Here is a 27,592-nt window from a genome sequence, read left to right as displayed (position 1 = left end):
GCACAAACAGCTCACCCCATCGCTGCCCATGGCTGTTTCGCTGCTTACCTTCCGCCAATCAGATGCGCAGGGAGCCTCGCAAGAAGCAGCGAAGAGCAGCTTAGCGGCTCGCTGAGCGGCGGGTTCCCGACCCCTGGGCTTTAGAGCCGTGCCGTGTCGTCTTTACCTCCTGCCTGCCAGCTGCTTGCGGGGCGGAAATCTCCCGGCGGCCGGCCAGACCGGGCCGAGCGAGCAGCGAATATATTGCGCCTGCCCTGCAGAGGAAGCAAGATTTGCCCACAGAGCAAACACTGGCCAAATTCTGCACTCCCCACGTCCAATACCACAAGGGTAGAAGCGTTTAACAAAGCAGGGTGGGCGCATCTGCCATGGAGGGGAGAAGGATTAATCGATAACAGACTTGCTGGGTGCAGTTGAAGTTGAAGTTAATCATTAACCGGCGGTTTGCAGAACTGAGGAAAGATTGATCAAAGGAGTTGAAGTTGTCTTTAACAACCCGGTTCCCCGAACACAGAACACAATGTAACAAACCCGGTTCTGCTCGAACGGTCTTGGTGTGAACCTTCTGCATCCAACACTCTGGTTTTATCCTCAGACAGTCTGGGACAATACTGGACTGTCCAGGTCAATCTCTAACAATCTTACTCAGTAGGTCAGCCGTTCTGCCAGAACCATCTTTGGGTGAGTGTAGAAGAGGCCTTATGTTGGTCACCAATCTCAGTTCTTATTCTCTTTTCCAACTGATCCAGGATCACCAAGTTTCCATCCGGTTTCTCCTGTCCCGCCAAGATTCTATGGTGCTTCTTGTCCACAACTGTTTTCACCTGTTGACCATTAGAGGGACTACCTCATAATATCGCGTGGATCCCCTCTGACATATAAAACTCCACTTGTTTGTGTCCTCCTAACTTAAATACTTGTCACTGGATGATTTTGAACATTACCATATTAGTTATCCCAATGAGGTTGCACTGATTTCCAAAAAAAAGCATCTGTCATGTGGTGTTTATTGGCATGGTTGTATTTTTTCCAAGTTTTTAATGTAATGCATGTATGCACATATGTTATATTTCTCTCATGAGCTCAGGCTGGCTTGCATCATATGAAATATAATAGATGTAGTAGTAGTAGTAGTAGTAGTAGTAGTAGTAGTAGTAGTAGTAGTAGTAGTAGTAGTAGTAGTAGAAGAAGAAGAAGAAGAAGAGGAGGAGGAGGAGGAGGAGGAGGAGGAGGAGTTTGGATTTATATCCCCCCTTTCTCTCCTGCAGGAGACTCAAAGGGGCTTACAATCTCCTTGCCCTTCCCCCCTCACAACAAACACCCTGTGAGGTAGGTGGGGCTGAGACAGCTCCGAGAAGCTGTGACTAGCCCAAGGTCACCCAGCTGGCGTGTGTGGGAGTGTACAGGCTAATCTGAATTCCCCAGATAAGCCTCCACAGCTCAGGCGGCAGAGTGGAGAATCAAACCCGGTTCCTCCAGATTAGATACACGAGCTCTTAACCTCCTAATAAATACAAAACTACAATCGTTCTTAAATTTAAAACTGATAGTTTCTAAAACTAAAACAGATCATTAAAATCTTGGTGTAATGGTAATAGTAGTAATAATGGGAGCGGGTAATGGAGAGGAAGGAGGTCAAAGTTAGTGGAAATAATCAATTACAGTGTTGCTGCCTCAACCATAAGACAGGTGAAACAGCTCCATCTTATAGGCCCTGTGGAACTGCATTAAGTCCCAGAGGGCCTGGGTCTCATCAGAGTGTTTTACTAGGCTGGGGGCAGGGCCAAGAATGCCCTGACCCTGGCTGAGCCCAGCTGGATCTCTTCTGGGCCAGGGACCACCAATAGGTTGTTACTTTCTGATCACAATGCTCTTCTAACCCTATTCCCTTCTAAGTGCTGGCAGACCATCTGTCTAATGATCTGCTCAAGAATCTTCCCTGGAATTGATGTCAGGCTGACTAGACGATAATTATTAGGATCCTCCTCCCCCCCCCCACTTTTGAAGATGGGAATCACATTAGCCCTCCTTCAGTCCACTAGGACGTCTCCTGTTCTCCAGGAGTTCTCAGAGATTCTAGCAAGTGGTTCTGAGATTACTTCTGCAAGTTCTTTTAATATCCTGGAATGTAGTTCATCAGGCCTGGAGATTTGAATCAGTTACCCAGGAGTTCCTGCACTACCTCTTCATTTATTTCGTGCTGAATTTCTCCTACTGTATCTTCTGTTTCATTTTCTACTGGATGAGCAGAATTTCCTTTTGGGGAAAACACCGAGGCAAAGACGGTGTTGAATAGTTCTGTCTTTTCTTCATCCCCTGTTAGTATTTTGCCATCTCCTCTGTGCAGTGACTCATTCCTTTTGCTATGGGCATAACCCCCAAAAAAGCCTTTATTGTTGTTTTTAACCTCTCTGGCAAGCCTCAACTCACTGTGAGCTTCAGCTTTTCTGACTTTCTCCCTACACATCCTGCTAATTTGTTTTAATTCCTCTTGGTGATTTCCTCCCTTTTCCATTTCTTGTAGAAGAAGAAGAAGAGTTTGGATTTATATCCCCCCTTTCTCTCCTGCAGGAGACTCAAAGGGGCTTACAATCTCCTTGCCCTTCCCCCCTCACAACAAACACCCTGTGAGGTGGGTGGGGCTGAGAGAGCTCAGAAGAGCTGTGACTAGCCCAAGGTCACCCAGCTGGCGTGTATGGGAGTGCACAGGCTAATCTGAATTCCCCAGATAAGTCTCCACAGCTCAGGCAGCAGAGCTGGGAATCAAACCCGGTTCCTCCAGATTAGATACATGAGCTCTTAACCTCCTACGCCACTGCTGCTCCTTGTACACATCCTTTGTGGTGGGCTGGAGCTTTGGGACCACTTCCTGGGGTGCATTTCAGGGACGTGCCCCCTTTCACAACTGTGCCCCTATCCCAAACTCCTCGTGGAGTTCAGAGCAGAGGCGCAGTTGAACATCGGCAAGTGGGTCTCACCCCCCCCTATCCACGTGGAGATCTGGAGTGGATTCAGCAGGACTTGCCCCACCACCAGTTCCTATGTGGAACTTGGGGGTGAGACCAGCCAGCTGGCCCCTCCCCTAACCTCCATGTGAAGATTGAGAGTGGCAACAGCCTGTTTGATCTTGGCCTCAGTGAGGCTTGGGTCCAACTTTAAACTGCAGGCTTCCAGCCTACTGTTGAGAACTTGATCCAAGCCCCTGAGGCTAGGATTAGATGGGCCCTTGCTGCTCCCAATCTTCATGAGGAGATCAGGAATGGTCCCACAACTGAACTCCACTTGTTGGATGGGTGGCAGAATGGGCCTGGCTGGCCCCACTCCTGAGCTCCACGTGGAGATTGGGGGTGGCCAAACCCTGTCCACCAGCATTCAATTACACCTCTTTTTCAGGGTGGGGTGCAGCTGTGAGGGGGGCGCACCCAAGGTGAGCCCCTGGTGCAATTTTATGAAGCTTCACCCCTGAAGCTGCCAAAACACTGTTGGCAGTTCTGCTCTTGTTTGTGTGGATGGATAAATACTAAGATTCTGCTGATTCCATGTCCGTTGCTGCAACACAAATATTTTCATATGTGCCTCTCCCCATCAACAATCAGGAAGAAGGTGAGGAAGATCACAGTGTCAAAGATTCTGATCTTAGCCCACCATGTCTTGGTTTTCCAGCCTCCAGGTAGTATCTGGAGATCTCCCGACATTACAACTGATCTTCAGATGGCAGAGATCAGTTTCCTGGAGATATTGTCTGTTCTGGAAAGTGGACTATGACAATATACCCTGCTGAGGTCCCTCCCTTCCCCAACCCCACCCACCCAAAGCTAAACCCCCAAACCTCACCACACAGAGGCTTTCAAAAACTAGATTACACGTTCTTCCAGCAGGCTATGAAAGACAATAACCTGCAGGTGGATGAGACAACACAGAAACCATATTGAAACCATGGCCCCTTCCGCACACGCAAAATAATGCGTTTTCAAACCACTTTCAGAACTGTTTGCAAGTAGATTTTGCTATTCTGCACAGCTTCAAAGAGCACTGAAAGCACTTTGAAAGTGTATTATTTTGCATGTACGGAATGAGCCCATGAAAGTCTGTATCATTTGGCAGTATTAGGATGTGACTGCTAGACTTTATGCCAGGAAACTTTGTTAATAGACATTCTTCCCAAACAAATGTTGCCCATGTTGGGAAAATCCCACATGGGTTCTTTGCATCAGCTCCATGGATTTTTTTTCCCTTAGGAGTGCATGCTGTAAACAGAGACTCATTTATGAAGTCCTGGGAATGGAATCTCAGAAGTGTTCTCTGGAGACTCTTTGGATTCTCCCGAGCTATTTTCCAACCTGACCATTATTATTCCAAAGGACTTGAAGAGCAGAACAAAAGCGGATGGTACCATTTGGAGGGTGCCTTCTCTTGCTATGGCAAAATGCACATTAAACTTGCTCAATAGGAGAAGAACTGCGTTTCCAAGAAGTAATGTCAAAACTGTCTTCCTTCCCACCTTCTGATTTCTCTGTGTGATGTTCCCCGAGTCCTTCCGACTGTCAACAGCAGTGGCGTGCAGCTAGGTTCTGTCTCTGGTGCAAACCAAAAGCATCTTTCTCTGCTCCATTGATCAGTTGGGTAAGTAAGAGCCTTTCCAGTACTGGGCAACTTTGACCATCTTGAAATCTACCAATGCTTCCCATTCTTGTGCTACTCCATGCAATCTCCAAAAATCAATATATGTGGATCCTACAAATATAAGAGAAAATTTGCCACCACATTCACCTTTTGAGTTGCTATTCAATTCGATTTCGAATGCCTTTAATGGCATATAAATAGTTTCACATTAACATTGCAAGATAGTAACAGCCTTTACAACTTCTGATGAGTTAAAATAACACCATTTAAAAATTTAGCCACCGCTTCCAACAGCTCGTAGTTGTGGCTTTTTAAAAGATATATAACCTTCTGTTTATCTGTGATGCCTTCACTTCCATGCAGGAAGGGGATTATGTGCTTCTTCCTACCTATCTCATAAAAAGGACAATTCAACAGCATATGAGATACTGTTTCCACAGAACCCATGCCACACGGGCATTTCCTTTCTTTATGTGGGATTCCAAGGTGGCGTCCAAGGCTAAAGAGCCCTTTGGGGATGGGGCGGTATAAAAGCTTAATAAATAAATAAATAAATAAAGGAAGAAGGCGGGGCATTACACCTAGCTAAGGTGATTGCTCTACTCCACCGGGCCTCAACCAGGAGATAAAGGCTACAATTAATCTATCCACAGGTATTCCCAGAGAGATCGGGGAACAGGTTTTATTAGCTTCCTCTAGCATCTGTTGAAACTCTCTATCAAAAAGCCTGTTCTTGCTATTCAAGAACACACTATCCTAAGTGAATGTGCCTCCTGGGCAGATGAGCAGCCATTGTATAGTACCCCCTTCCCAATTCCAGAAAATTACAACATTGGTTCTGCTGCATTGTTCACAGATACGTACATATTAGAATGTCAACCCATGTCTTTCAGACTCTCAAAACAGACTGATGCCTGCACTTTTAAATCCTGCAGGCACCAGTTCAGGGCACACTGTGCCGTACACATGGGAAGCACCCAGTCCAATTCATACTTGCAGTGGAATTCCTTGCAGTTCCTTAACAATATACTCACCTTATAGAACAAGGGTCTTCAAATTTTTTGATCCTGGGAGCACCTTTGGCATTCTGACACAGCATGGTGGGCACAGCCACAAAAATGTGGCTGCTGTGAAAGGCAGAGCCACCTCAAATGTGAGGGAGTCAGGTAACATATGAGACCCACCCTGGTGTAGTGGTTAAGAACAGGTGGACTCTAATCTGGAGTTTGATTCCCCACTCCTCCACCTGAGTGGCGGAGGCTTATCTGGTGAACCAGATGTGTTTCCGCACTCCAACCTTCCTGCTGGATGACCTTGGGCTAGTCACAGTTCTTCAGAACTCTTTCAGCCCCACCTACCTCATAAGGTGTCTGTTATGAGGAGAAAAAGGGAAAGGAGTTTGTAAGCCACCTTGAGTCTCCTTACAGGAGAGAAAGGTGGAGTAAAAATCCAAACTCTTCTTCTTCTTCTTCTTCTTCTTCTTCTTCTTCTTCTTCTTCTTCTTCTTCTTCTTCTTCTTCTTCTTCTTCTTCTTCTTCTTCTAGCTCTAAAAGTAACTTTTCAATATTGTAAGCAGAAGCTCTGTTTACCAGGATACCTTTAGTCTGCATTGCCTAACACCAGCTCTGCAGGACAAGAGTCCCAGCCGCTGAGGGTGCCCCTGCCCCCTCCCCTCTGCTCCATATGGATCCCCATACCATCGGGACCATACCATCCCCATACCATCGGGACCCACTAGTTTTTCTTGGGAGGGTTTAAACAAGGGTTCGTGGAACGCTATATTAGGGAATAACTGTTGTTTTTAACTGTATTTATATTACCAATATTATAATGATTTTATATATGATGTTTTATGTTGTGCACCGCCCTGAGCCCCCTGGGGATAGGGCGGTATATTAAATAAAATAAATAAATAAATAATAATAATAAAAGCACTTGGTGCACATCAGGTAAGTTAATGATGAATGCCATGACACCATGGGCACCACATTATCTTTGCAGAGGTGAAGTTCAGCCAAACTGGGTGGGTGAGACAGAGATCCACTAAAGAGAAAGAACGCCTTTTCAGACAATCAATTTTGCTGCTCCAACTTCATATCACTGGAGCTTATGCTATGCATGGCTCTTTCAATATGTACAATTACCATTGTTTTGTAAACTGGGCAATTTGAATCGATCCCATGTACATCCAGCTTTGGACAGTGGGAACAATTCTTTCAAAAATTCCCCATTTGCACCTACTGACCCCTGCACATGTAGGGATTAGGAGGGGTAGAGAGTGATGCACAACAGAGGTTCCGAGTTGATGGGATACAGAGATGATCACATGTATGAGAAACAGAAAGAGGTGAAACGTGCATGTAAGAGGTGGGAGCAAGTAGAATTGCAATGGTAGACCCCTCTTCTGGATGCCCTACTTACAATCTCCGACAAAACTGGGCTAGCCCCAACTGGACTAGTGTGATAATTGTTCCCATAGTTAAAAAGGGAGATCATATGTTGCCAACGAACTTTATGCCCATCAGTCTTGTATCTGTAATAGGAAAATTATATGCTAAACATTTGATAGGTAAACTTACCCTTTGGATGTCTCAAAATAATATACTAGGTCTGAAGCAAATTGGTTTTACACAGTAAAACCACCCTCGATCCCTGTATCGTCCTTAACCATCTTGACCAGTGGTTCTCAACCTGTGGGTCGCGACCCCTTTGGGGGTCGAACGATCCTTTCACAGGGGTCGCCTAAGACCATCGGAAAATGGTCTTTTTATATTTTATATATACCAATTTTATGGTTGGGGGTCACCACAACATGAGGAACTGTATTAAAGGGTCACGGCATTAGGAAGGTTGAGAACCACTGATCTTGACAAATACAGCAGGAAAACTAATGTGAAGCTACATGCTGTTTTTGTAGACCTTAAAGGGACTTTTGATTCAATTTCCAGGGATTTGCTCTGGGAAAGACTTTTTAGAATGGGCATTGAAAGAAAGCTGCTATTCCTGATCTGGAAACTTTATACAGCTATAGATTGTCAAAGTTAATCTACCCAACCAGGAATTCTGTCTCCTAAAATTCCTATTAACTGAGAGGTCAAACAGGGATGCATTTTAGCACCTGATTTATTTAATGTTCTTTAAAATGATCTTTCTGGAGATTTGGGGGCATTACCTGTGGAGGGGGGAGTCTAGGGAAGAATTTCACCTAGATTCTATGGTACACTATAGAGTCTGCCCACTGAAACTGACATAGCCTTGAGGGGAATGGATCTCTGTGATCTGGAGGATTCTATGCCTCAGCTGGAGGTTTTGCAATTCAAGCAGCAAGAAATCAGTAAACATTTTCCAGGAAGAAAAGTTCACCAGGTAGGGATCAGTGACCCAACTCTGAACAGTGTAACAGTCATACATGATCTGATGTCCTCCTCCATTCTCTCAAGCACTGTTCCCACTCCAGTTGGGGCCATGGTGGTATAAAGAAGGAATTTCAGATTTTACTGTATTCTAGTACCCCAGACAGAACAGCCTGTTGTGGAAGGTCACAGGACCACATGGTCTTCTGCAATACACCAAATAGCTTTCCTCTTGAGCTGTTTCTTTTGGCGGGGGAACAGTGTGTTGGGTGTGCTTCAGTCTCAATTAGAGAGGAAGACTGTATGGAAGAACAGAGGACGACATCAAATCATTTCTTACTGTTACACTATTGAAAAACTGGGTCCATGGTCCCCACTCTGTGAACCTAAATGAACTCAAAAATACACACGTTGCACTCTGGCTGTGTCCAATCTTATATATTGATCTTGCATATAATTAGTCAACTTAACACTTCTATTTGTATTTACATTTCCTCCATTTCTCTGAGAAAGTTCTTAAAGATACAGTATAAATCTTCCAACACATAAATCATCAGTCCATTCTATTCCTGGACTAAGTGATGGTTTATGCTTAGTTATAAGTGTTGGAAGATTTATACTGTATCTTTAAGAACTTTGTCAGAGAAATGGAGGAAATGTAAATACAAATAGAAGTGTTAAGTTGACTAATTATATGCAAGATCAATATATAAGATTGGACACAGCCAGAGTGCAACGTGTGTATTTTTGAGTTCATTTAAGCTAACATTGACATTGCCCCACCCTGTGAACTTCATCTTCTGGAAACTGATTATGTGATGCAATGACAGTGGTGTTAGCAAGATATAGAGGCATTAGGCAGAGATATGTATCAGTGGGACAGAGACTGATTCCTGTAGTCTATTGTTTTGATAGCTAAGTGGGTGGATTCTCTACCTTGAAATGGATCACACAAAACTTTGATTTTTTTAATTGGATGTGCGGGCAATGATCAGTATAGGTAAGTGTAACACAACAAACGTTGAAACAAAAACTTTTGAACGTTAAATATATGCTGATAGGATTTGACACTGAGAGGGAAAGAGACCTTGGGGTTGTGGTGAATAGTTAATTGAAAATGTTGACGGTTGAAATGTGCAAGCATAGTGGGAAAAAAAGGCAAACTCAATGACAGGGATCATTAGGAAAAGAACTGTAAAAGGCCATTAGTGTAATAATGACCCTGTACAGACCTATTGCGTGGCCTCATTTGGAATACAGTTGTGGCCCCCATATCTCAAAAAGGATATTGCAGAACTGGGGAAAGGGCAGAAAGAAAGCAACCAAGATAACAGGGGCTTATTACCCACATGCGCTTTGGTGCATGGTCCGACCGGAAGCATGTCCCAACACGCTTCCTCTTTGCAGCATGCAAAGAGAGGAGGAGCATCGGGGCAAGATTTCTTGGCCCAACACACTTCCTCTTGCCCTACGTATGCTTCTCGCTTTCCATGGGAGAAAATGAGAGCACTTCTGGCATGACTTGTCACACCAGAAGGGACAAGGGTGGGAAACAGCCTGTAGGGAGCAGCAGTGGCGTAGGAGGTTAAGAGCTCGTGTATCTAATCTGGAGGAACCAGGTTTGATTCCCAGCTCTGCTGCCTGAGCTGTGGAGGCTTATCTGGGGAATTCAGATTAGCCTGTGCACTCCCACACACGCCAGCTGGGTGACCTTGGGCTAGTCACAGCTTCTCGGAGCTCTCTCAACCCCACCTACCTCACAGGGTGTTTGTTGTGAGGGGGGGAAGGGCAAGGAGATTGTAAGCCCCTTTGAGTCTCCTGCAGGAGAGAAAGGGGGGATATAAATCCAAACTCTTCTTCTCTTCTTCTAGTGGGTAATCTCCCTAAGAATGTGTCTGGGACTTCTCCGTTTAAAGAAAAAAGAATATGGGGGAACATGGTAAAGGTTTATAACATCACACTTGGCATGGAAAAAGTGGACAGAGAACTTCTTTCTCTCTCTCTGCACAAATATGACAATATAGAGGCACCCAACATACTTGATGAGTTATAGTAGGTCGATTCAGGATAAATAAAAAGATTTACTTCTTTATTCCATTAGTGATTAAATTGTTAAATTCACTACCAGTGGAAGTAGCAGTGGACACAATCATAGATGGCTTTAAGAGGAAATTAGATTGATACGTGAAGAATAGGTTCATCAATGGTTCCGAGAACTTTCATATACAGAGGCAATGAACCTCTGATTAACAGTGCAAGGAGACACCATGCTTGCCGGCCCTCCAGGTCAACTGGCCATTGTTTGGAACAAGATGAGCATTATATTGTAGAAGGCTTTCACGGCTGGATTCAACTGGTTCTGGTGGGTTTTCCAGGCTGTGTGACCGTGGTCTGGTGGATCTTGTTCATAACATTTCACCTGCATCTGGGGCTGGCATCTTCAGAGGTGTATCACAGAGGGAAGTTATTAGGCAGTGTGTAACAGACTTCCCTCTGTGATACACCTCTGAAGATGCCAGCCACAGATGCAGGGAAACATTAGGAACGAGATCCACCAGACCACGGCCACACAGCCCGGAAAACCCACCAGAAACAAGATGAGCATTAGATGGTCTGATTCAGCATGGCTCTGCTTATGTTCATCTGTTCTTCTGTTCCCCACAGTAACAGCTGACTAATGATCCAAAAGAACACAACTCAGGTCTCTGAATTCTTGCTTCATGGTTTCTCCTCCCAGCCAGAAGTTCAAACAGTCCTCTTCTTCCTCTTCCTCTCCATGTACTTACTCAACCTCATTGGGAATATAACCATCATTTTGTCGATCCGCTGCGATATGCAACTTCTGCGAACACCCATGTACTTCTTCCTCAGCTACCTTGCTTTAGCTGACATGGGTTTTGCTAGCACCATCATCCCCAAGGCTTTGCAGACCTTAGCATCTCACAAGAAGACCATCTCCTACTGCGGTTGCCTGATACAAATGTTTTTCTATATATATTTTGGTAATGCAGACAGCTACCTCCTGGCTTCCATGGCCTATGATCGCTATGCAGCAATCTGTCAGCCAATGTACTACTCCACCATGATGAGCCACAAACGTTGTCTCCAGCTGGCCGCAGTATCTTGGACCGTCCCTATGATCCATTCTTTGCTTTACACAATTTTGATGGCCCGTGTTGAGTTCTGCCACCCTGGAGAGATCCGTCACTTCATCTGTGACATTTACCCTGTTCTGGAGGTGTCTTGCTCTGAAACGAAAGTCATTGATTTTGTCTTGCTGACTGAGGGAATGGTGGAGATCCTGGGGCCATTTGTGCTCATCATCGTTTCGTACGCACTCATCTTCTACTCAATCATGAAGCTTCCCTCGGCCGTTGAGAAGCATAAGGCCTTCTCCACATGCGGGTCCCACATTTCTGTAGTGGTCTTGTTCTACGGTGGTGTCAGCTGGGTTTACTTCAAGCCAAATGCCAAGAACCCAAGCCTCCAGGACATGATAGCGACTGTGATGTATACCATGGTGATCCCTATGCTGAATCCCTTCATCTACACCCTCAGGAACAGCACGATGAAGTCAGCCATAAGACGAGTTATTAGGCAGCATTTCCATTAAATTCACAAGGCCCAAGCTAGATCTGTAATTCGGATTGCTCCCCTACAGTGTCAAAACCCCGTTTCATTTTCACTGCTGCTGCAACTATGAAAGTTCATCTCAAAAAGGATATTGAAGAGATAGAAAAAGTGCAGAGAAGGGCAACGAGGATGATTGAGGGACTGGAGCACCTTCCCTATGAGGAGAGGCTGCAGCGTTTGGGACTCTTTAGTTTGGAGAGGAGACGGCTGAGGAGGGATATGATTGAAGTCTATAAAATTATGCATGGGGTAGAAAATGTTGACAGAGAGAAATTTTTCTCTCTTTCTCACAATACTAGAACCAGGGGGCATTCATTGAAAATGCTGGGGGGAAGAATTAGGACTAATAAAAGGAAACACTTCTTCACGCAACGTGTGATTGGTGTTTGGAATATGCTGCCACAGGAGGTGGTGATGGCCACTAACCTGGATAGCTTTAAAAGGGGCTTGGACAGATTTATGGAGGAGAAGTCAATTTATGGCTACCAATCTTGATCCTCTTTGATCTGAGATTGCAAATGCCTTAACAGTCCAGGTGATCGGGAGCAACAGCCGCAGAAGGCCATTGCTTTCACATCCTGCATGTGAGCTCCCAATGCCACCTGGTGGGCCACTGCGTGTAGCAGAGAGCTGGACTAGATGGACTCCGGTCTGATCCAGCTGGCTTGTTCTTATGTTCCTATGTTCTAAAGTATTCACAATGGCAATGGAGATGCCACACAAAGCATTCCCTTTGTTATATATTTGTACCCACTATTTTCCACACAAAATTTTTTTTTGCCACTTTAAAAAGAAGCAGAAACAGGTATATTACTGTAGCACAGTGGTTCTGAAACTTTTCAGTACATGGCACACTGTAAAACATATAAAATTTGTTTCAGTGCAGTTTGTGTGCAAAATTAAAAAAACATAGTACTAAGTTATGACCAAAAGTAACAAATTTCAGAAAGCTATCAATAGCCTTGCTTTAATTAATTAAGTGTGGTTGTGTGAAATGATTTTTCGGGTGACTTTTTCAGTGTCGGGAAATATGCCCTCATTTCCTCTTCATCGCATTGAAGTTTTTTTTCTCCTTTTTTTGAATTTAATGCTGAAAAATACCCTAATTCACATAGATATAATGGAGAAAACTGTATCAAAATGAGAGGAAAAAGCTTTTTTAGTGACTGAAGAATATTGTTCTCTAATTAAAATCTGAAATTTTTCAATTGACATCTCTTCATTTTTAGCCCACAATCACAGCTCTTCTTCGTCAGATACCTTCAAATCAACATCAAATGGAATTTTCATAAATGGATTTCAAACCGTGTCATAATCTTTATTTTTCATGATGGAAAATAAAAGTTTCCAGCATTTTAATGTTTAGTTCTTTTGTGAACGTTGGGTCTCCAGACTGCAATATATATGTATATATGTATTTGTATATGTATATATGTATATACATGTGTATATGTGGGCGTGTGTGTGTACGTGTGTATGTGTATGTGTATATATGCATGCATGTATGTATGTGTGTATGTTTGAGTGTGTGTGTGTATGTATATGTGTATAAATATGTGTATAATTTGTGTGTATGTGTATGTGTGTATAAATATATACGTGTATGTGTATATGTATATGTGTATAAATATATATGTCTGTCTGTCTGTCTGTATGTGTGTGTGTGTGTGTGTTTATATATATATATATGTATGTATATATGTATGTATGTATGTTGTGATGTATGTATGTGTGTGTATGTATGTATATATATATGTGTATGTGTGTGTGTGTGTGTGTGTGTGTGTGTGTGTATGTATATATATTCATAGTGGCAACCATATATCTATATATAAAAAAATCTAAATGTGTGTTTGTCCCTGATGGTCTCCCTCAGAAGCTGCTGGATGGATCGCCCCCAAATTTTCACATGATGTTCCTCCCTGTTGCGGGCAAGTAATCGGACCTTCAAATTGCCAAAAGTCCATACCTGAGCCAGGTAAAACGTCTTTTTCCTGGCGCACCAGGCCATGAAGCCGGCTGTGTTTAACTGTCACCCTTAGAATGTTTGTGCAGCATGTCTGTGGCCTGAGGGCTTGGTATGCCCTTAGAATGTTCGTGCAGATGGCCACAGATGAGCAGTGAAAACAGTAAATAGGTAATACTGTTAGGTAATACGAGTGGAAGTGAAACACATACACACTTTCCCGTGTGAGACGTCAGGTGGGGTTCCCCCCCCTCACACACAGGTAACTTTCACTCTCTGTGCCTCACCCACTGCTACCACACAACACACATACTCTCATACACATCCAGCTCATCCTCACACACTTCACTCTGCCCTCCCTCACATCCAACCACCACTCACCCCCTTCCTCACCCATATTCGCCACAGCTCTCTTTTACTAAAAGCTAGCTGGAGTTTGCCTTTTTTTCTAAGACAATCTGCGGGGTGGGGGCGAACCAACTCTACCGGCTCCACTTCTTTTGCACATGGCCCTTTACGAACCCAGGAAGCTGGCCTCAATCTGAGCGCCTCACCACCCTGCCTCTGCTGCCTGACTGGGATAGCCTGCTTGCCCCAGTTCTGCCTTACCCAAGCCAGGACTGTGCGTGTCAACCAGCCTCATGGACAGCGGGATTTGCACTCTGGACAGTTCCATTGTGGAATAGAAAGGGTTACCTGATACTAAAAAAACAAGACAGCACCATATAACAATGTGAACTGAAAAGGGAAAGAGGGATTCCATTTGACCACCCCAAAAGGCTATGCTGGGGATCATTGGACCTGCATGGACATCTGTGTGGGTTGCGGACTGTGATGAGAAGGACAATTACCACAGCAACACGTGGCCAGGCCCGCTAGTAGATATATATGGCTGCCACTATGAGTCTGAAGTGTGCCTAGAGTGCTCAGAACTGAATTCCCAAGTGCACATGGGTCTGATTTGGGATCAGGACCACAGCATACAGTCTTTAAATTTCGACATTATTTTCCAGAGATCAAACAGCCTGAGGGAGCAATTTTCATGTGTGCATGTGTGTGTGATGTGCTGTTAAGACACTGTACCCTTATGGCGAGAGAATGAACTCCCAGACGTCCTATCTTTAACAGTCTTTTTCAGGACTTGGTGGAATCAATCCAACTCATGCTGGGTTTCCTCTTTTCATGCTGTCTTCAACTTTTCCTAGCATTATTGTCTTTTCTACTGAGTTTAGTGTTTGCATGGTGTCACCAAAGCAAGGTAGACTCTGTAAGTCATTTTCACTTTGTGACGAGGTGGGGGGATTCAGGCTTTATTTGATGAAGAACCTACTTATTTATCCTTTTGCAATTCAGGGTATTTAGAACTCTCCTCAAACACCACTTTTTAAGTGAATCCGTTTTCTTCCTGTCAGCTGATGTCATTGTCCAACTTTCACATCCACACCTAGCAATTGAAAATGGCATTGCATGAATTTCTGCTCTTCAACAATACTTTCTCAAATGTAGAAGAGAAGAAGAAGAGTTTGGATTTATATCCCCCCTTTCTTTCCTGCAGGAGACTCAAAGGGGCTTACAATCTCCTTGCCCTTCCCCCCTCACAACAAACACCCTGTGAGGTAGGTGGGGCTGAGACAGCTCCGAGAAGCTGTGACTAGCCCAAGGTCACCCAGCTGGCGTGTGTGGGAGTGCACAGGCTAATCTGAATTCCCCAGATAAGCCTCCACAGCTCAGGCGGCAGAGCTGGGAATCAAACCCGGTTCCTCCAGATTAGATACACGAGCTCTTAACCTCCTACGCCACTGCTGCTCCTGTAAGGATGTAAGGATCTTTTTAAAGGAAAATTATTACTAGAAAATATTGTCCTATTTTGTCTTTTATTAATAGATTATTACTTACATTTTTAACATTAACTAACTTAAAAGAACACGAAAATACCATCTATTGAGTTTACACAGATAATTAAAAGACTATGATTACACGGGTCTCTATTATTTTATCCTACCCCGAAGAAACCCTGACCTGCAGATATGTATCTAGGGTGGAGCAGGTGAACCATGTACCCTAGGTGCCACTTGAGAGGGGGTGCCCTCAGCTGCCCTGCCCCTCCCCCCCCAATGAAAATCATCCCTGAAGGGAATGTACCCTTACTGTAGGGCAGACCACAAGTCTATAATGGACCATAAACAGCCACTTTCTCCAGGGGAATGAATTTTTGTGTCTGAAGACAAATTGTAATTCCAGGAGATTTCCAGTGCCAATTAGTAGTTTACACCCCTAAGTGAGTATATTGCTATTGTGGCATTCTATTGCAGCAGTGGTTGTCAAATGGTGTCACGTGGCAAACTAGTGTGCCACAAAAAGTGGCTAGATGCCCTGCAAACTGATGTGGGTAAATATTCTAGAGGCGAGGTTCAGGAAGCACATGTGAGAGAGGCAGAGACAAGCAACGCTGTGGAGCATGTGTGAAAGAGGTGGAGAGATGAGACGACTGAGGCTGCAGAGCATGTGGGAGAGAGGTGAGATGAGCAAAACAAGGGTGCATGGATGAAGGTGTGCATGAGAGAGGTGAAGCATTCAGGGTGTAAATGGCAGGATCACATGATAGGTCAAAGGCAAACTGGTGCAGGGAGAGGGGAGTGGGAAGTTCCTGGAACAGGGGGCTGGACCTGCTTTCCCCAGTCTTTCTGGGATGGGGCACCTCATTGGGATGGTCACTCTTGCCCATGCCTTTTGGCTATTTTATTCTTAGTCCTTCCTGCCAGGACACAGCTGTGTTTCCCCCCCCCCCTTTCTGTTTTCTTACAGCAACGGAGACAGCATGTCGTTTCAGCCAGTGAGAGATGCAGGGAGCAACTCTGCCATCCTGTTTCCCCCCAAGCCCTTTTATTGACAGTTTACAAGTGGAAAAACAAACAGGGCAGGCAGGCACAATGGACAGGGCAAAGAGCACAGGGATTTGGGCAGGAGATTTGGCATAATTGCATGTACACATTGGAGCCAGGAGGTCTTGCAACCTCAGCAGTTTTCTCCGAAACCACATTTGGGAAGGAAAGGTCAGTTGCACGTGAGAGGCCTTTTTCCAAGCAGTGTATTGCCGTACACAGGCGGCGCCCCCCGAATGTTGGGGAGCCCTTTTCCAAGCAATGTGCTGCTGTACTCGGGAGCCTCCCGGGCGCTGTGAGACCCCTTTCCAAGCAGAATGGCTGCCGTACTCGGGACCCTCCCAGGCTTGTGCCCCGCAACACCTTTCTGTGAGTATTCACTCTAAATGACTGAACTCAGCTTTTCTTTTATTACTTTTTATGACATCTAGTGATACATGTGGAGATTTGAATCTGAATCCAGCTTTCTCAGATTCATAGAGGCGCACGTGCACACACACACACACACAATATGTATCTCAGGAATTATTCATTTACACATGTCCTTTGCTGCCTCTGCAAAGAACCTGATTGTGGTGGCTTGCGAATTAAAATGTGATAAGAACATAAATGCCCATAAAAGTTCTTGCAATTAATAAATTATAAAACGCCCTTAGAAGTTCTTACATTTAAAGTATAAAAGGAACACCTTAAAACAAGCCTCAAAAATTCTTCTCAGGCTAAAAGCAGGCTGCAAAAATAAGTTTTAAAAGATGAAGTTCTTGATTGAGAGCCTGTGGAAAAGGAATTGTTTTAGTCTGAAGCCTAAAAGATAGTGTGGACATTATGTGAAAATTAGCCTATCGAAGTTTACATATTGATTCTTTGATAATGTTGACTCCTAGAGAGATAATGTTGACTCCTAGTAAAGACAGCACCATAGTAATGATAATGTTGACTCCTAGTAAAATCACAATAAGCCTTTTTGGTCAAGAACAACAGTGGCTCTTTAAGCCATGCAAATTCATTCTGTTCACCACTATATTTTGGAATCACTCTTAAAACGGGCCAAATGGCATCCTACCTTCATCTGTTGGTTGAACCCAAACAAAGATGGGCCCTTACCAGGGCCAGATGTAACATTTATCAATCAGCTCAATATTAACGTTGATTTGCTAAAACGTTGTGTACTGATAGCGTTTCCATAGCATGCCCATTATCTGTTGAATCTCTAGAACATATTTTGTTTGATGGTCCAAAATAGGCTTCACTCAGAGGGTTGTCTCTGTTGGTTAAATCCATTCATAATATAATTATGGCTCAAATTCTTAATACTGACTATCCTTTGATTTTGCAAAGCATAGCAGTTTTTAATAAGGGCTTTGAATGCCTGATTAATGAATGTGTATTCTGTTATTTACTTTTTATGATATGTTTATGCCTAATAAAGGTTTTGCACCAGGATGATAGGCACAGAGCAAGGCTCACTCTGCCACAGAGCAGAGCTCTGCCAGGTTAAAATAAACCAGTTCCAAAAAGATTCCCCTGTTTCAAAGTTTTATTCGTTCAAAGCTGCAGCTTTGGGAGAACTCTTGTGAGCTTCAGGGAGGAGTCTCAAAGCTCTATTGTTTCCAAACATTATTTACACCCGTTTGATTAAACCCTCCCAAGCAACTTTTCTAACATGTTCCATTGGTTGGGCTATGAAGACGTATAGACTGCCTGTCATGCTCCTAATCTTTCCCCCCTTCCAAAGCCCACCTTGCTTTCTATATTTGGGCATATGGTTAAGTCATACTTATTCTACTTTATATCAGGTTCTGGTTACCATAACAACCACGTGTTATCAGTTTCTACATTCCAAAGTATTTTTCAGTACTAGGCAGAGTCAGCTGTGTCTATGGCAGTGCGGAAAGGGTGCCCCTGCACCGGCAGGAATCCTGCCGGTGGAGGGGTGGGGGCCGTTCACACGGGAGCGTGTGAGTGGCCCCCGCAGAGGCTGGTGTGCCAGAGGCCGTGCGGAGCCGCCTCTTCCCCATCCCCCCCCCACACTCACCTCATCGTCCTGCGACACCCTGCTGGACTACTAAGACCTGCCCACACTGCCCTCCGACCTCCATGGGTCTGAGGACAGTGAGGGAGAGTCTCAGCAGCAATCTCTGGTAAGAACAGCATAAGGATGGCCGAGGTGAAGGAGGGAGCGAAGCACAGGCGTGTTCAGCGGCACCGTTCACACGGCGCTGGCGGGCTCACGCTGTTCATCGCTCTACCCTCCAGGTGGGAGGTTTTTTGGGGCGGCCTGACACCGCTTTGGGGGAGGTGGAGGGAAGCCAGGTCGGCGCTGCTGCATTTCAGCAGCACCGCGTGTGCGAACAGCGCCTTTGGGACAGCATTTTTGCCGTCCCTAAGGCGTCGTATTTGGGCCATGCGGAAACAGCCTATGTTTTTCCCCAAAAGCCCTTTTCTAACTTCCTTAACTAATGTATATGATTCTTACATATATGGTGAATTATATGTTACTCTAATATAATTCTTGTGGCTAAATATATTTCCCTTATGGCTTAATGCATCTATAAGCTAATATCTCTATCAAAGGGAAAGGCATTTTGAGGGTTTCCAGCTACAGATTGGGAAATTTCTGGAGCCTTGGGGGTGGAGCCTTGGAAGAGCAGCCATTTTCTCCAGAACTTTTCATAAATGATCCTGACATCCTTTGAGTGTTTACTTCAAGCGTGTTTCTTGAGGTGTTTTCAAAAGTTTGCTGCTTTGGGAAATATTTAGGTTGGGTTCTTCGGCTGTGTAGAGTCATTACACTGCCTGTTTCCTATGTGATCCCTGATGGGGTAGGCTTGCTCGTGTCAGTGACCTATTAGAGAAATTGCCCTTGGTAAGAGACAGGCTTTGTTTGTCCTCTATGATGTCACCAGCCAATTCCGATTATGTGGCATCCGGACATCAGCCTATTAGCTACAGAATTCTTGACATGTTCCTGGGATCCCCTGTGTGAGGATTTTGAGCAGAAGAGGCAAACAATGAAACCACCTCACAGGTGTTGAAAAGAGAGTTGTCAATAGGATCCAAAAGAAAATTTTCAGAATGGGGTAGCTAAGGAGATAGTTCCTCACACACATATACAATCCACAGCAGTACGGTTGACTAAAAAATGCAAACAGAAAATAGTTGGGTCCAACTTTAATTCCAGGTGGCTAATTTATAATCCTTATTTACCTCTTGACTAAGGTAAAATAAGGTAATTTAAATTTTGGGCAGTGAATGTTATGGTGTGTATAAATGGCACAGATTAATAACTGTGTATATATTTGCTGCACTGACATAATTTATCCTACTAGTGCTACTCCAGGTGGAGGGAAAGAGTTTGATGTTACTGGACCTTACTTCAATATCTCTACTGTGTTGCCCTCAGCCATATGCTTGTTAGGATATTAAAAAGGTAAAGTTTCCCCTTCAGTCATATCTTATCCTGGGGTACCACTGCGAGCAGTGGTTTTATATTTTGCCATTGTTTTCCCCGGCTATTCTTTACCCCCTAGCTATGAGCTAGGTACTCATTTGCTGACCAAGAATGGATGGATGGCTGAGTTGACCATGAGCCAGCTGCCAGAATATCTGACCCACAGGGGGCTTGAACTCCTGACCGTGTGAGTGGCAGTGCAAGCACTTAACCACTACGCCACACGGCTCCTACCAGGATATTAATGGCTGAGAAAGAAGAATGGGAGAAGGAGAAGAAACCATATCTTTTTGGCTGGAGCACCTACTGTACATCCAGATTCATCCTTTGACTCTCAGCTGGAGGAAACCTTACAGCGCAAATGCTCTGCAAACTGGTTCAATAACCAATACCAAAGATTCCTTAGGTTCAAAGTTTATTGATCGAAGCTGCAGCATTCGGGAACTCTCCTCTGACAAGCAGGCAGGAGGAGGTTCAAGCGCTGTTGTCTGCAAGCATTAGTTATACAACTACAATCTTTGTGAGCCCCCCCCTGTTCTTGATCATTGGCTGAGCCATGAGGATGTACAGACTTTCCATCACACTTATCCTTTCCCCTCTCTAAGCCCACCTTTACCACTATATTTGGTCAAAATACATGAGTCATATACACCTTCCCGGTATCGTAATCTGTTACGTGATGGTTTCTATACCAACTTAGCTCTACTTTTCTGTCCTATTATCTCTTTTGGCTAACTTCTGCATTCCTACTTGTTTACATCTTTAGCAAAGCCTAGTGTTTTTCCAGACCCTTCTAATTTGTCGGTTACATATAGTTCATATATAGTGAGTTCTGTGCTGCTCTAATACATTTGTGAGGTGAAAATATATTTCTCTATGGCTTAATACACACTATTACCCTGTTTCCCCGAATAGAAGACATCCCCAGAAAATAAGAAGTAGTAGAGGTTTTGCTGAAGTGTGAAATATAAGGCATCCCCCAAAAGTAAGACGTGGCAAAGTTTTTGTTTGGAAGCATGCCTGACGAACAGGATACAGAAATATAAGACATCCCCTGAAAATAAGACATAGCGCATCTTTGGGAGCAAAAATTAATATAAGACACTGTCTTATATTCGGGGAAACACGGTAGCTATACACGACAATATGACATGGTAGGATGAACAAGACTGTGGAATTGTAATTCTGTGATTCACATTACAAATATGTATGTATTACTTCTACCCAGGATGCGGAATTTTTAAGGACAGACTAATATTACTCAGCTGCACCACGGGCTTCCTCTCTGCCATAGTCTGTGCTACTTGGAGCAAAATGGAATGACCAGTGCTTTCTTTAAGATTCAAAAGCATCAAGAAGAGGAGGTGCTTGCCCTTCTCCTCTGCACTAGTTTCCGGATAGAAATCTCCTCCCAAAGGTGCTCCTAGTCAAGGTCAGGGTCACAGTTAATATTAACTACAGGGGACTTTAGGCAGAAAAATGGTGTTGGGAATGGGTTAACCACTTTTTCCTTGCTCCAATCCATTGGGTGTGTTGGTAATTCTCTCTGGCCCTTTCCGCACGGGCCAATAACCAGCCCTAGGAATGACCGGCAAAAGCGTATGCGGCCCTAGGAGAGCTGTTTACATGAGAGAGACACAGCAGCACCGCCCTCGTTCCCCCCCAGCGGCGCGAAGCCACTGTTTCCCAACCTCGCTCCCCGAGCGAGGTTTTCTGGAAACAGCGGCTTCTAGCAGCTGCCGTGCTGCTTGGCAGCAGCTGGAAGGCACCATCCCCCCTTTCCCGAATGACTTACCTTCCCTGCAACCTTCCAGCGTGTCGCCCAGACCTGGGGACACGCCCCCCTGCCCTGTGACTCCAGAGCTGTCACGCAGGGCAGGGGGCATGTTCCCAGGTCTGTGCAATGCGCCGGAAGGTCACAGGGAAGGTACGTCGTTTGGGCGATGACGCAGCGCTGCATCGTCTTCCCTGCCCCTACCGGGACTGTTCGTGCAAATGGTCCCGGGGATGTGTGTGTGCGGAAACGGCCTCTGGGAAGAGATACCTTTTCATAACAGCAAAGTGCACAGAGGCACCCAGACTTGCGTGTGTGCTAAAACAAAAGAAGTTCGGAGCCAGTTCAAAGTTTCTAACTAATAAAAGGAGTTTTTATTAGTGAACCCCATTCTGGATAGTTAACTAGTTGAATGGGGAGGGATACTGTCTGCCTCTCTCTGTGGAGGAGTGTGTGCAAGAATGGTGGGAGGTGGAGGAGAAGCAGGAAGGAAGTTTCCTGAGAATTGCAGCCTACACATCAATGGGATCATGTCAGAGCACTGGAGAAAAGGCACCCAGTGTCTTGATCCACTCTGGGAATCTCTCACTGATCAGTCCCCCTCTGTCATTGAGGCAGGAGGCAATGCAAAGTCCTTCACTTCCAACAGATGGTGGGGTTGCAAGCCTACCGACAGGGCCTGAAGGTTTCCTGCAATTACAACTAATCTCCAGATGGCAGAGGTCAGTTCCCTTGGAGAAAATGGCTGCTTTGAACAGTGGACTCTACGGCTGAAGCCCTTTTCCAGGATCCACACTCAAATGTTCAGGAATTTCGGGAACTTGAGTTGGCAACCCTAAGTAGGGAACTTGTCGCATATGGCCCTAGGGACATGGGGTACCCCATATCCCCGGGCGCATGCCTTTTGGTCATGAGGGGGGTGCCGGATGACTAGAAGCTGGGCATGAGTTTCCCTCGTGCCTGGCTTCTAGGCAGTACAGGGGAGCTGGGAAGCCCCTCTACCCTGCCTACAAGTTGGGCACAAGTTTCGCTCGCGCCAAGCTTCTAGGCAGCGAGGAGGGGCTGGAGCCAAACTCGTGAGTAAGCGTGGCTCACTCATCAGCAAGCCATGCTTACTCTTGAGTAAGTGGGGCTCCACATGTGGGAGGAGCACCCGGAGGGTTTTTTGCCTCCGGGCACCATTTGGCCCTGGAACACCTCTGGTAGGGAAAGGCTGTAGCTTTTGAGTCATAAGAGTCTTAAGACTCTTTTTGAGTCTTAAGGAGCACCAGTGGCGTAGGAGGTTAAGAGCTCGTGTATCTAGTCTGGAGGAACCGGGTTCGATTCCCAGCTCTGCCCCCTGAGCTGTGGAGGCTGATCTGGGGAATTCAGATTAGCCTGTGCACTCCCACACACGCCAGCTGGGTGACCTTGGGCTAGTCACAGCTTCTCGGAGCTCTCTCAGCCCCACCCACCTCACAGGGTGTTTGTTGTGAGGGGGGAAGGGCAGGGAGATTGTAAGCCCCTTTGAGTCTCCTGCAGGAGAGAAAGGGGGGATATAAATCCAAACTCTTCTTCTTCAAAGAACAACAGAGGAATACACAGTCTCAGTTTTTCCAGAGAATATTTAGATGGTCCTTGCAAATTTAATGGAAATACTGCCTAATTATTCTTCTCATAGCTGCCTTCATCTCACTATTCCTGAGGCTGTAAATGAAGGGATTCAGCATGGGGGTTACCATACCGTACATCACAGTCGCCACTATGTCCTGCAGTTTTAAGTTCCTGGAATGAGGCTTCAAATAGACCCAACTTAAAGTCCCGATGAACAAGACAACCACAGAAAGGTGAGACCCGCACGTAGAGAAAGCCTTACGCTTCCCTGTCGCTGATGGAATCTTCATTATAGCGTAGAAGATGAAAATGTATGAAATGAGAATGAGCACAAATGGCCCCAGGATATCCACTGACCCCTCGGTCATCAGTAGCAGCTCTATGAGACTGGTGTCTGAGCATGAGATATCCAGCATGGGGTAAATGTCACAGAAAAAATGAGGGATCTCCCCCGGGTCACAGAACTCGACACGAGCCATCAAAACGGTATAAAGCAAAGCATCAAGTAGTGGGAGAGTCCAGCACGCAGTGGCCAGTTGAAGGCAATTCTTGTGGCTCATCAACGCCAAATAGCTCAGTGGGTAACAAATGGCCACATAGCGGTCATAGGCCATGGCTGCGAGCAGGAAGTTATCCAAATTGACAAAATAGCCATAGAAACATATCTGAATTATGCAGCCGTGGTAGGAGATGGTTTTTTTCTGAGATAGCAGGTTCTCTAGCATCTTGGGGACAACAGTGGAGGTGGAACACAGGTCAGCTATGGCAAGTTGGCTGAGAAAATAGTACATAGGGGACTGAAGCAGCTGCATATCAGAGCGAATAACAAAGATGATTGTCCCATTGCCCAGGACGTTAAGTACATACATAGTAAGGAAAAGTGGGAAGAGGAATCCTTGAAGCTCTGGTTGGGACGAGAAACCACGGAGGAGGAATTCAGAGACCTGAGTTGTGTTCTTGAGATTCATCGTTTCAACGCAGTTGTAGGGATGAGAATGCAAAGAAAAAACTGGAGACCTGCAACCCACATTGCTGATTAATTCAAAGGTAAATAATTCTTACCTCACCAATGAGGTATCCAGTGGGAGACCTCTAATGAATTAATTGTCTCGCTTCTGGGGTGCTGTGTGGTTTCCGGGCTGTATGGCCGTGTTCTAGCAGCATTCTCTCCTGACGTTTCGCCTGCATCTGTGGCTGGCATCTTCAGAGGATCTGAAGAGGATGCCAGCCACAGATGCAGGCGAAATGTCAGGAGAGAATGCTGCTAAACTCTCTTAACTGAAACTCTAATCTACTGAACCTGATCAACTATGAAAGTCTTGCGACCAATACATTGAACTGACGGCTGCCGTACTCTGTTTATCTCACAACTCCTGTATGTGTATCATGCCCTCCCTCACATCTTTTCATTTATTTCATTTATTAGTTTTATATACACCACCCTTCTCATGGGCTGAGGGTGGCTTCCAACAATATTAAAATGCAATAAAATTTAACGCTAAAACTGCATTTCACAGGGATGGCAATTAAAACTACCATATAAAACACATGCCCAGTACAGTAGAGGGAGTCAAGGTAGATGAAAATGCATTGGGCTTAAAAGGGCGTAATTTCAAAGTACAGCATTGTTAGTCTTCTGCTTCCATCCCTCATGGGCATATCTTGTCTCTGTCCCAGTTCCTTATTTTCATTCAATCTCTGGGTTTGTGTTGTGATTAGCGTTGTGCCAGGATGACGCAGGTTTGAATCCCCACTCTGGCATGGAAGCTTGCTGGATGACCTTGGGCCTTTCACACACAGTCGGGGCAATTCCACACACGAGTAAAATAGGTTCAACCCAGTTCCTTGAGAAGGGTACTAACCTAGGTCGAAGCCATTGTTGTTCCCCACTGCAACCAGCTTGATCCCAGCTCGGAGGGCGGAATCATCCTGTGCCTCTTCGCTGCTCCGTTCCAATTGGCTATTGTTCTACGGCCATGTTCCATCTATCCCCACACACATTATTAAAAAAAACTGCCACAGGAATGGAGGGACGAAGGTGGCGTTTTTTTATTGGCCAACTGTATGCATGCCCGAAACACTCAGCTGTGATTGGCTGAATGGGGGACTCCTGGCATCAGAAATTTCGCACTTTACTGGAATCGAGCTGAGTTTGAGTGTGGTTCCCTGAAAAAGTAGTAGTTCCCAACTGGAGTTGGAAATTTGGCCATTACACGGGGCAAAGCTGGTACAAAACCACGTCGATCCCAGTGGTTGTGCGGAGCACTTAGGTCGAACGCAGCTCGAACTTAGGTCGATAACGCAAGTGTGGAATCGACCTCTGTCTAACTTGCCTTAAGTACAAAACTGAGGTGAAGAAAACAATATGCCAATTGAATCCCTCCTGGGGAGAAAAGCGATGTCTAAACTCAGCAAATAAATAACATTCATGCACTTTTATGGCAAGGTTTCCCCAATATACGGCCATGTGTTATAATTTAAATATGTTATCCAGATAATGTTTATATAATGCATGAACTATTCAGGAAATTTTGTGATTCTACTGGAAGAAGAATTTTGGAGAGATTCTCGGTGATGCATAGGTACTGGTGGGGGAAAGGGCTGTCCGTTCATGTCTAAGCAGACATCAACTGTCTGGATGTGGTGTCTGTAGAATCTAGAGAAGGCAGCATGTAGGTTCAGGACAGAAACTGGATCAACACATTCTTTGCACAGTGCTAACTCCACCTGCCTTCCCTTCCTTTTGCATTGTCTGATGACACCGATCAGTATGGGGAATGTAAGCAATTGGACAACTCCTCTTGCGAAGGGGTGTCACAAAGGCACAAGGGCCAAAGATTGACATAATGAGAAAGACACAAAACTGACGTCTCTCAGAGAGTTTTAGGATCCATCTTGTGGGTCAAATGTGGTCTGTTAGCCACTGAACTTTCCCCCTGTCAGGAGGATGCTATCTAGGTGATTGAGATACATTCCCAGAATTGTGCAACTGCTTAAAATAGCAAATTGCTGTTGCTAGAAAGATATATGTAACCAGTCTGCTATATGTATCCACTGGCATCTGTGCATTCTTTCCTTGATCTTTACTTTATGGCTTCACACACTTGTACTTTATGGCTTCACACACTTGTAGACAACTAGGCTTTCCCTGGTACTCCTTTCCATTATCTCATAGGACAAGAGGCCAGGTGGCTTTCTCTTGCTATCTGCCACTGACCTTGGGGCACCTTAGCTCCCAAGACTGTTTTGCACAAACTCTTGGAAAAATGGGAGGGGGTTCTCTGTGGGGCTTTGCAAGTGCGGTGCTTCAATGTCTACTCAATAAACACTACTGATCAATACTTTGGAGTCCATTTATTGGCTTAAGGTTCTGAGACCTAACACCCCCAGGCCCTAAGGTGTGTCTAGTTAGACAATGGATCCAGGTAATAACCATTGTGTCACCCTTAGGGGATTTAATCAGCACTCCGAGCAGACCATTACTTATCCAATCTGTACCTATCCCACCAATAAATCATCCCTAAAATAAAGGTTGTCAAATTTGCATATCATATTCCACTCTGTGGATTTTCTTCTGAGAGCTGATCTTTGTATATACTGGTATTTTAAGATTCCTTGCCCAGCCTCTTGCAACATTAATAAGCAGTCTACTCTAAAGCTAATCTTCCCCACCATATTGAGAGACTGTGTCTCCACCCCAGGTAACAGCATCAACTGCCATTACTTACCCACCTGATGAATGAAGCCCAAAATTGTGTTCTGTGTGTGCAGCAGTGGAACTTGTGTGTTTGTGGTTGCTGTAGCCGAGCCGAAGAATAACATGAGAGATCAGAAGTCAAGGTCGTCTTTCTATTGCTGAGGTGATGATCTGGCACTGTGTAATTTGTAGCTAGAGAAGACTCTGATGCAATGTTACCACCAGCTTTTCTTCATACATTCAGGCCCTCGTGGATAATGACACTTGGGACTCAGGGGAGAAAGAGGTCTCAGCCACTTTCCCACTTGAGTGACTCTTTGGGGATTCGAAGACAAAATCCCAAAGTCTAAGCAAATTAGCCTCTCTTTGGCCCTTTCTGCACTGCAGCAGAAACGAACCTCCACCGGCATAAATTAGCCCCAATTTTCTCCCCAGCCGGAGAAGCGGCTCTGCACAGAGCCACCTCTCCTTCGGTCCCCTCCACTCATCTCTCCTTCCAGCCTCACTCTGGAGGGCTGGAGGGATACACCTAAGCTACCCTATGACCTCCAGGGGTCAAAGGGCAGCATTGGCATGCCCCTCCAACCCTCCAGAGTGATGCTGGAAGGAGAGATGAGTGG

The 27,592-nt window shown here is 45.1% G+C and overlaps 2 protein-coding genes across 3 annotated transcripts; one reads left to right on the top strand and one right to left on the bottom strand.

Moving 5' to 3' along the window:
• The first annotated feature begins 10,653 nt into the window (after positions 1-10,653).
• On the top strand, positions 10,654-11,589 carry LOC125429741 (olfactory receptor 1L1-like). Its single transcript, XM_048491123.1, has one exon. It carries the CDS (start codon positions 10,654-10,656, stop codon positions 11,587-11,589), a length of 936 nt encoding a protein of 311 aa, XP_048347080.1.
• An 11,718-nt stretch (positions 11,590-23,307) lies between these two features.
• Positions 23,308-26,440, bottom strand: LOC125429175 (olfactory receptor 1361-like). 2 transcript variants are annotated; one of them, XM_048490041.1, is made up of 2 exons: positions 26,414-26,440; positions 23,308-24,219 (listed from the first exon to the last, which is right to left on the bottom strand). In XM_048490041.1, the coding sequence occupies exons 1-2, from the start codon at positions 26,438-26,440 to the stop codon at positions 23,308-23,310; spliced, it is 939 nt and encodes a 312-aa protein (XP_048345998.1). The 2 variants fall into 2 exon arrangements, with proteins under 2 accessions (XP_048345998.1, XP_048345999.1); XM_048490042.1 differs by lacking the exon at positions 26,414-26,440 and having other exon boundaries at positions 23,308-24,246.
• Positions 26,441-27,592: the final 1,152 nt, after the last annotated feature.

Source organism: Sphaerodactylus townsendi, linkage group LG03 (genome assembly GCF_021028975.2).
Source record: "Sphaerodactylus townsendi isolate TG3544 linkage group LG03, MPM_Stown_v2.3, whole genome shotgun sequence".
NCBI classification, from domain to species: Eukaryota; Metazoa; Chordata; class Lepidosauria; order Squamata; family Sphaerodactylidae; genus Sphaerodactylus; species Sphaerodactylus townsendi.
The sequence above is the reverse complement of the archived record's forward strand: the minus strand, read 5'-3'. Positions and strand labels throughout refer to the sequence as shown.

Excerpts from the sequence above, each read along its gene's own strand:
- LOC125429741 (XM_048491123.1), top strand. The coding sequence starts at position 10,654 with ATGATCCAAAAGAACACAACTCAGGTCTCTGAATTCTTGCTTCATGGT.
- LOC125429175 (XM_048490041.1), bottom strand. The coding sequence starts at position 26,440 with ATGGAAAGGAGTACCAGGGAAAGCCTA. Across the intron at positions 24,220-26,413 it reads GGAGTACCAGGGAAAGCCTA|GTCTCTGAATTCCTCCTCCG; the intron begins GTTGTCTACAAG and ends AACACAACTCAG.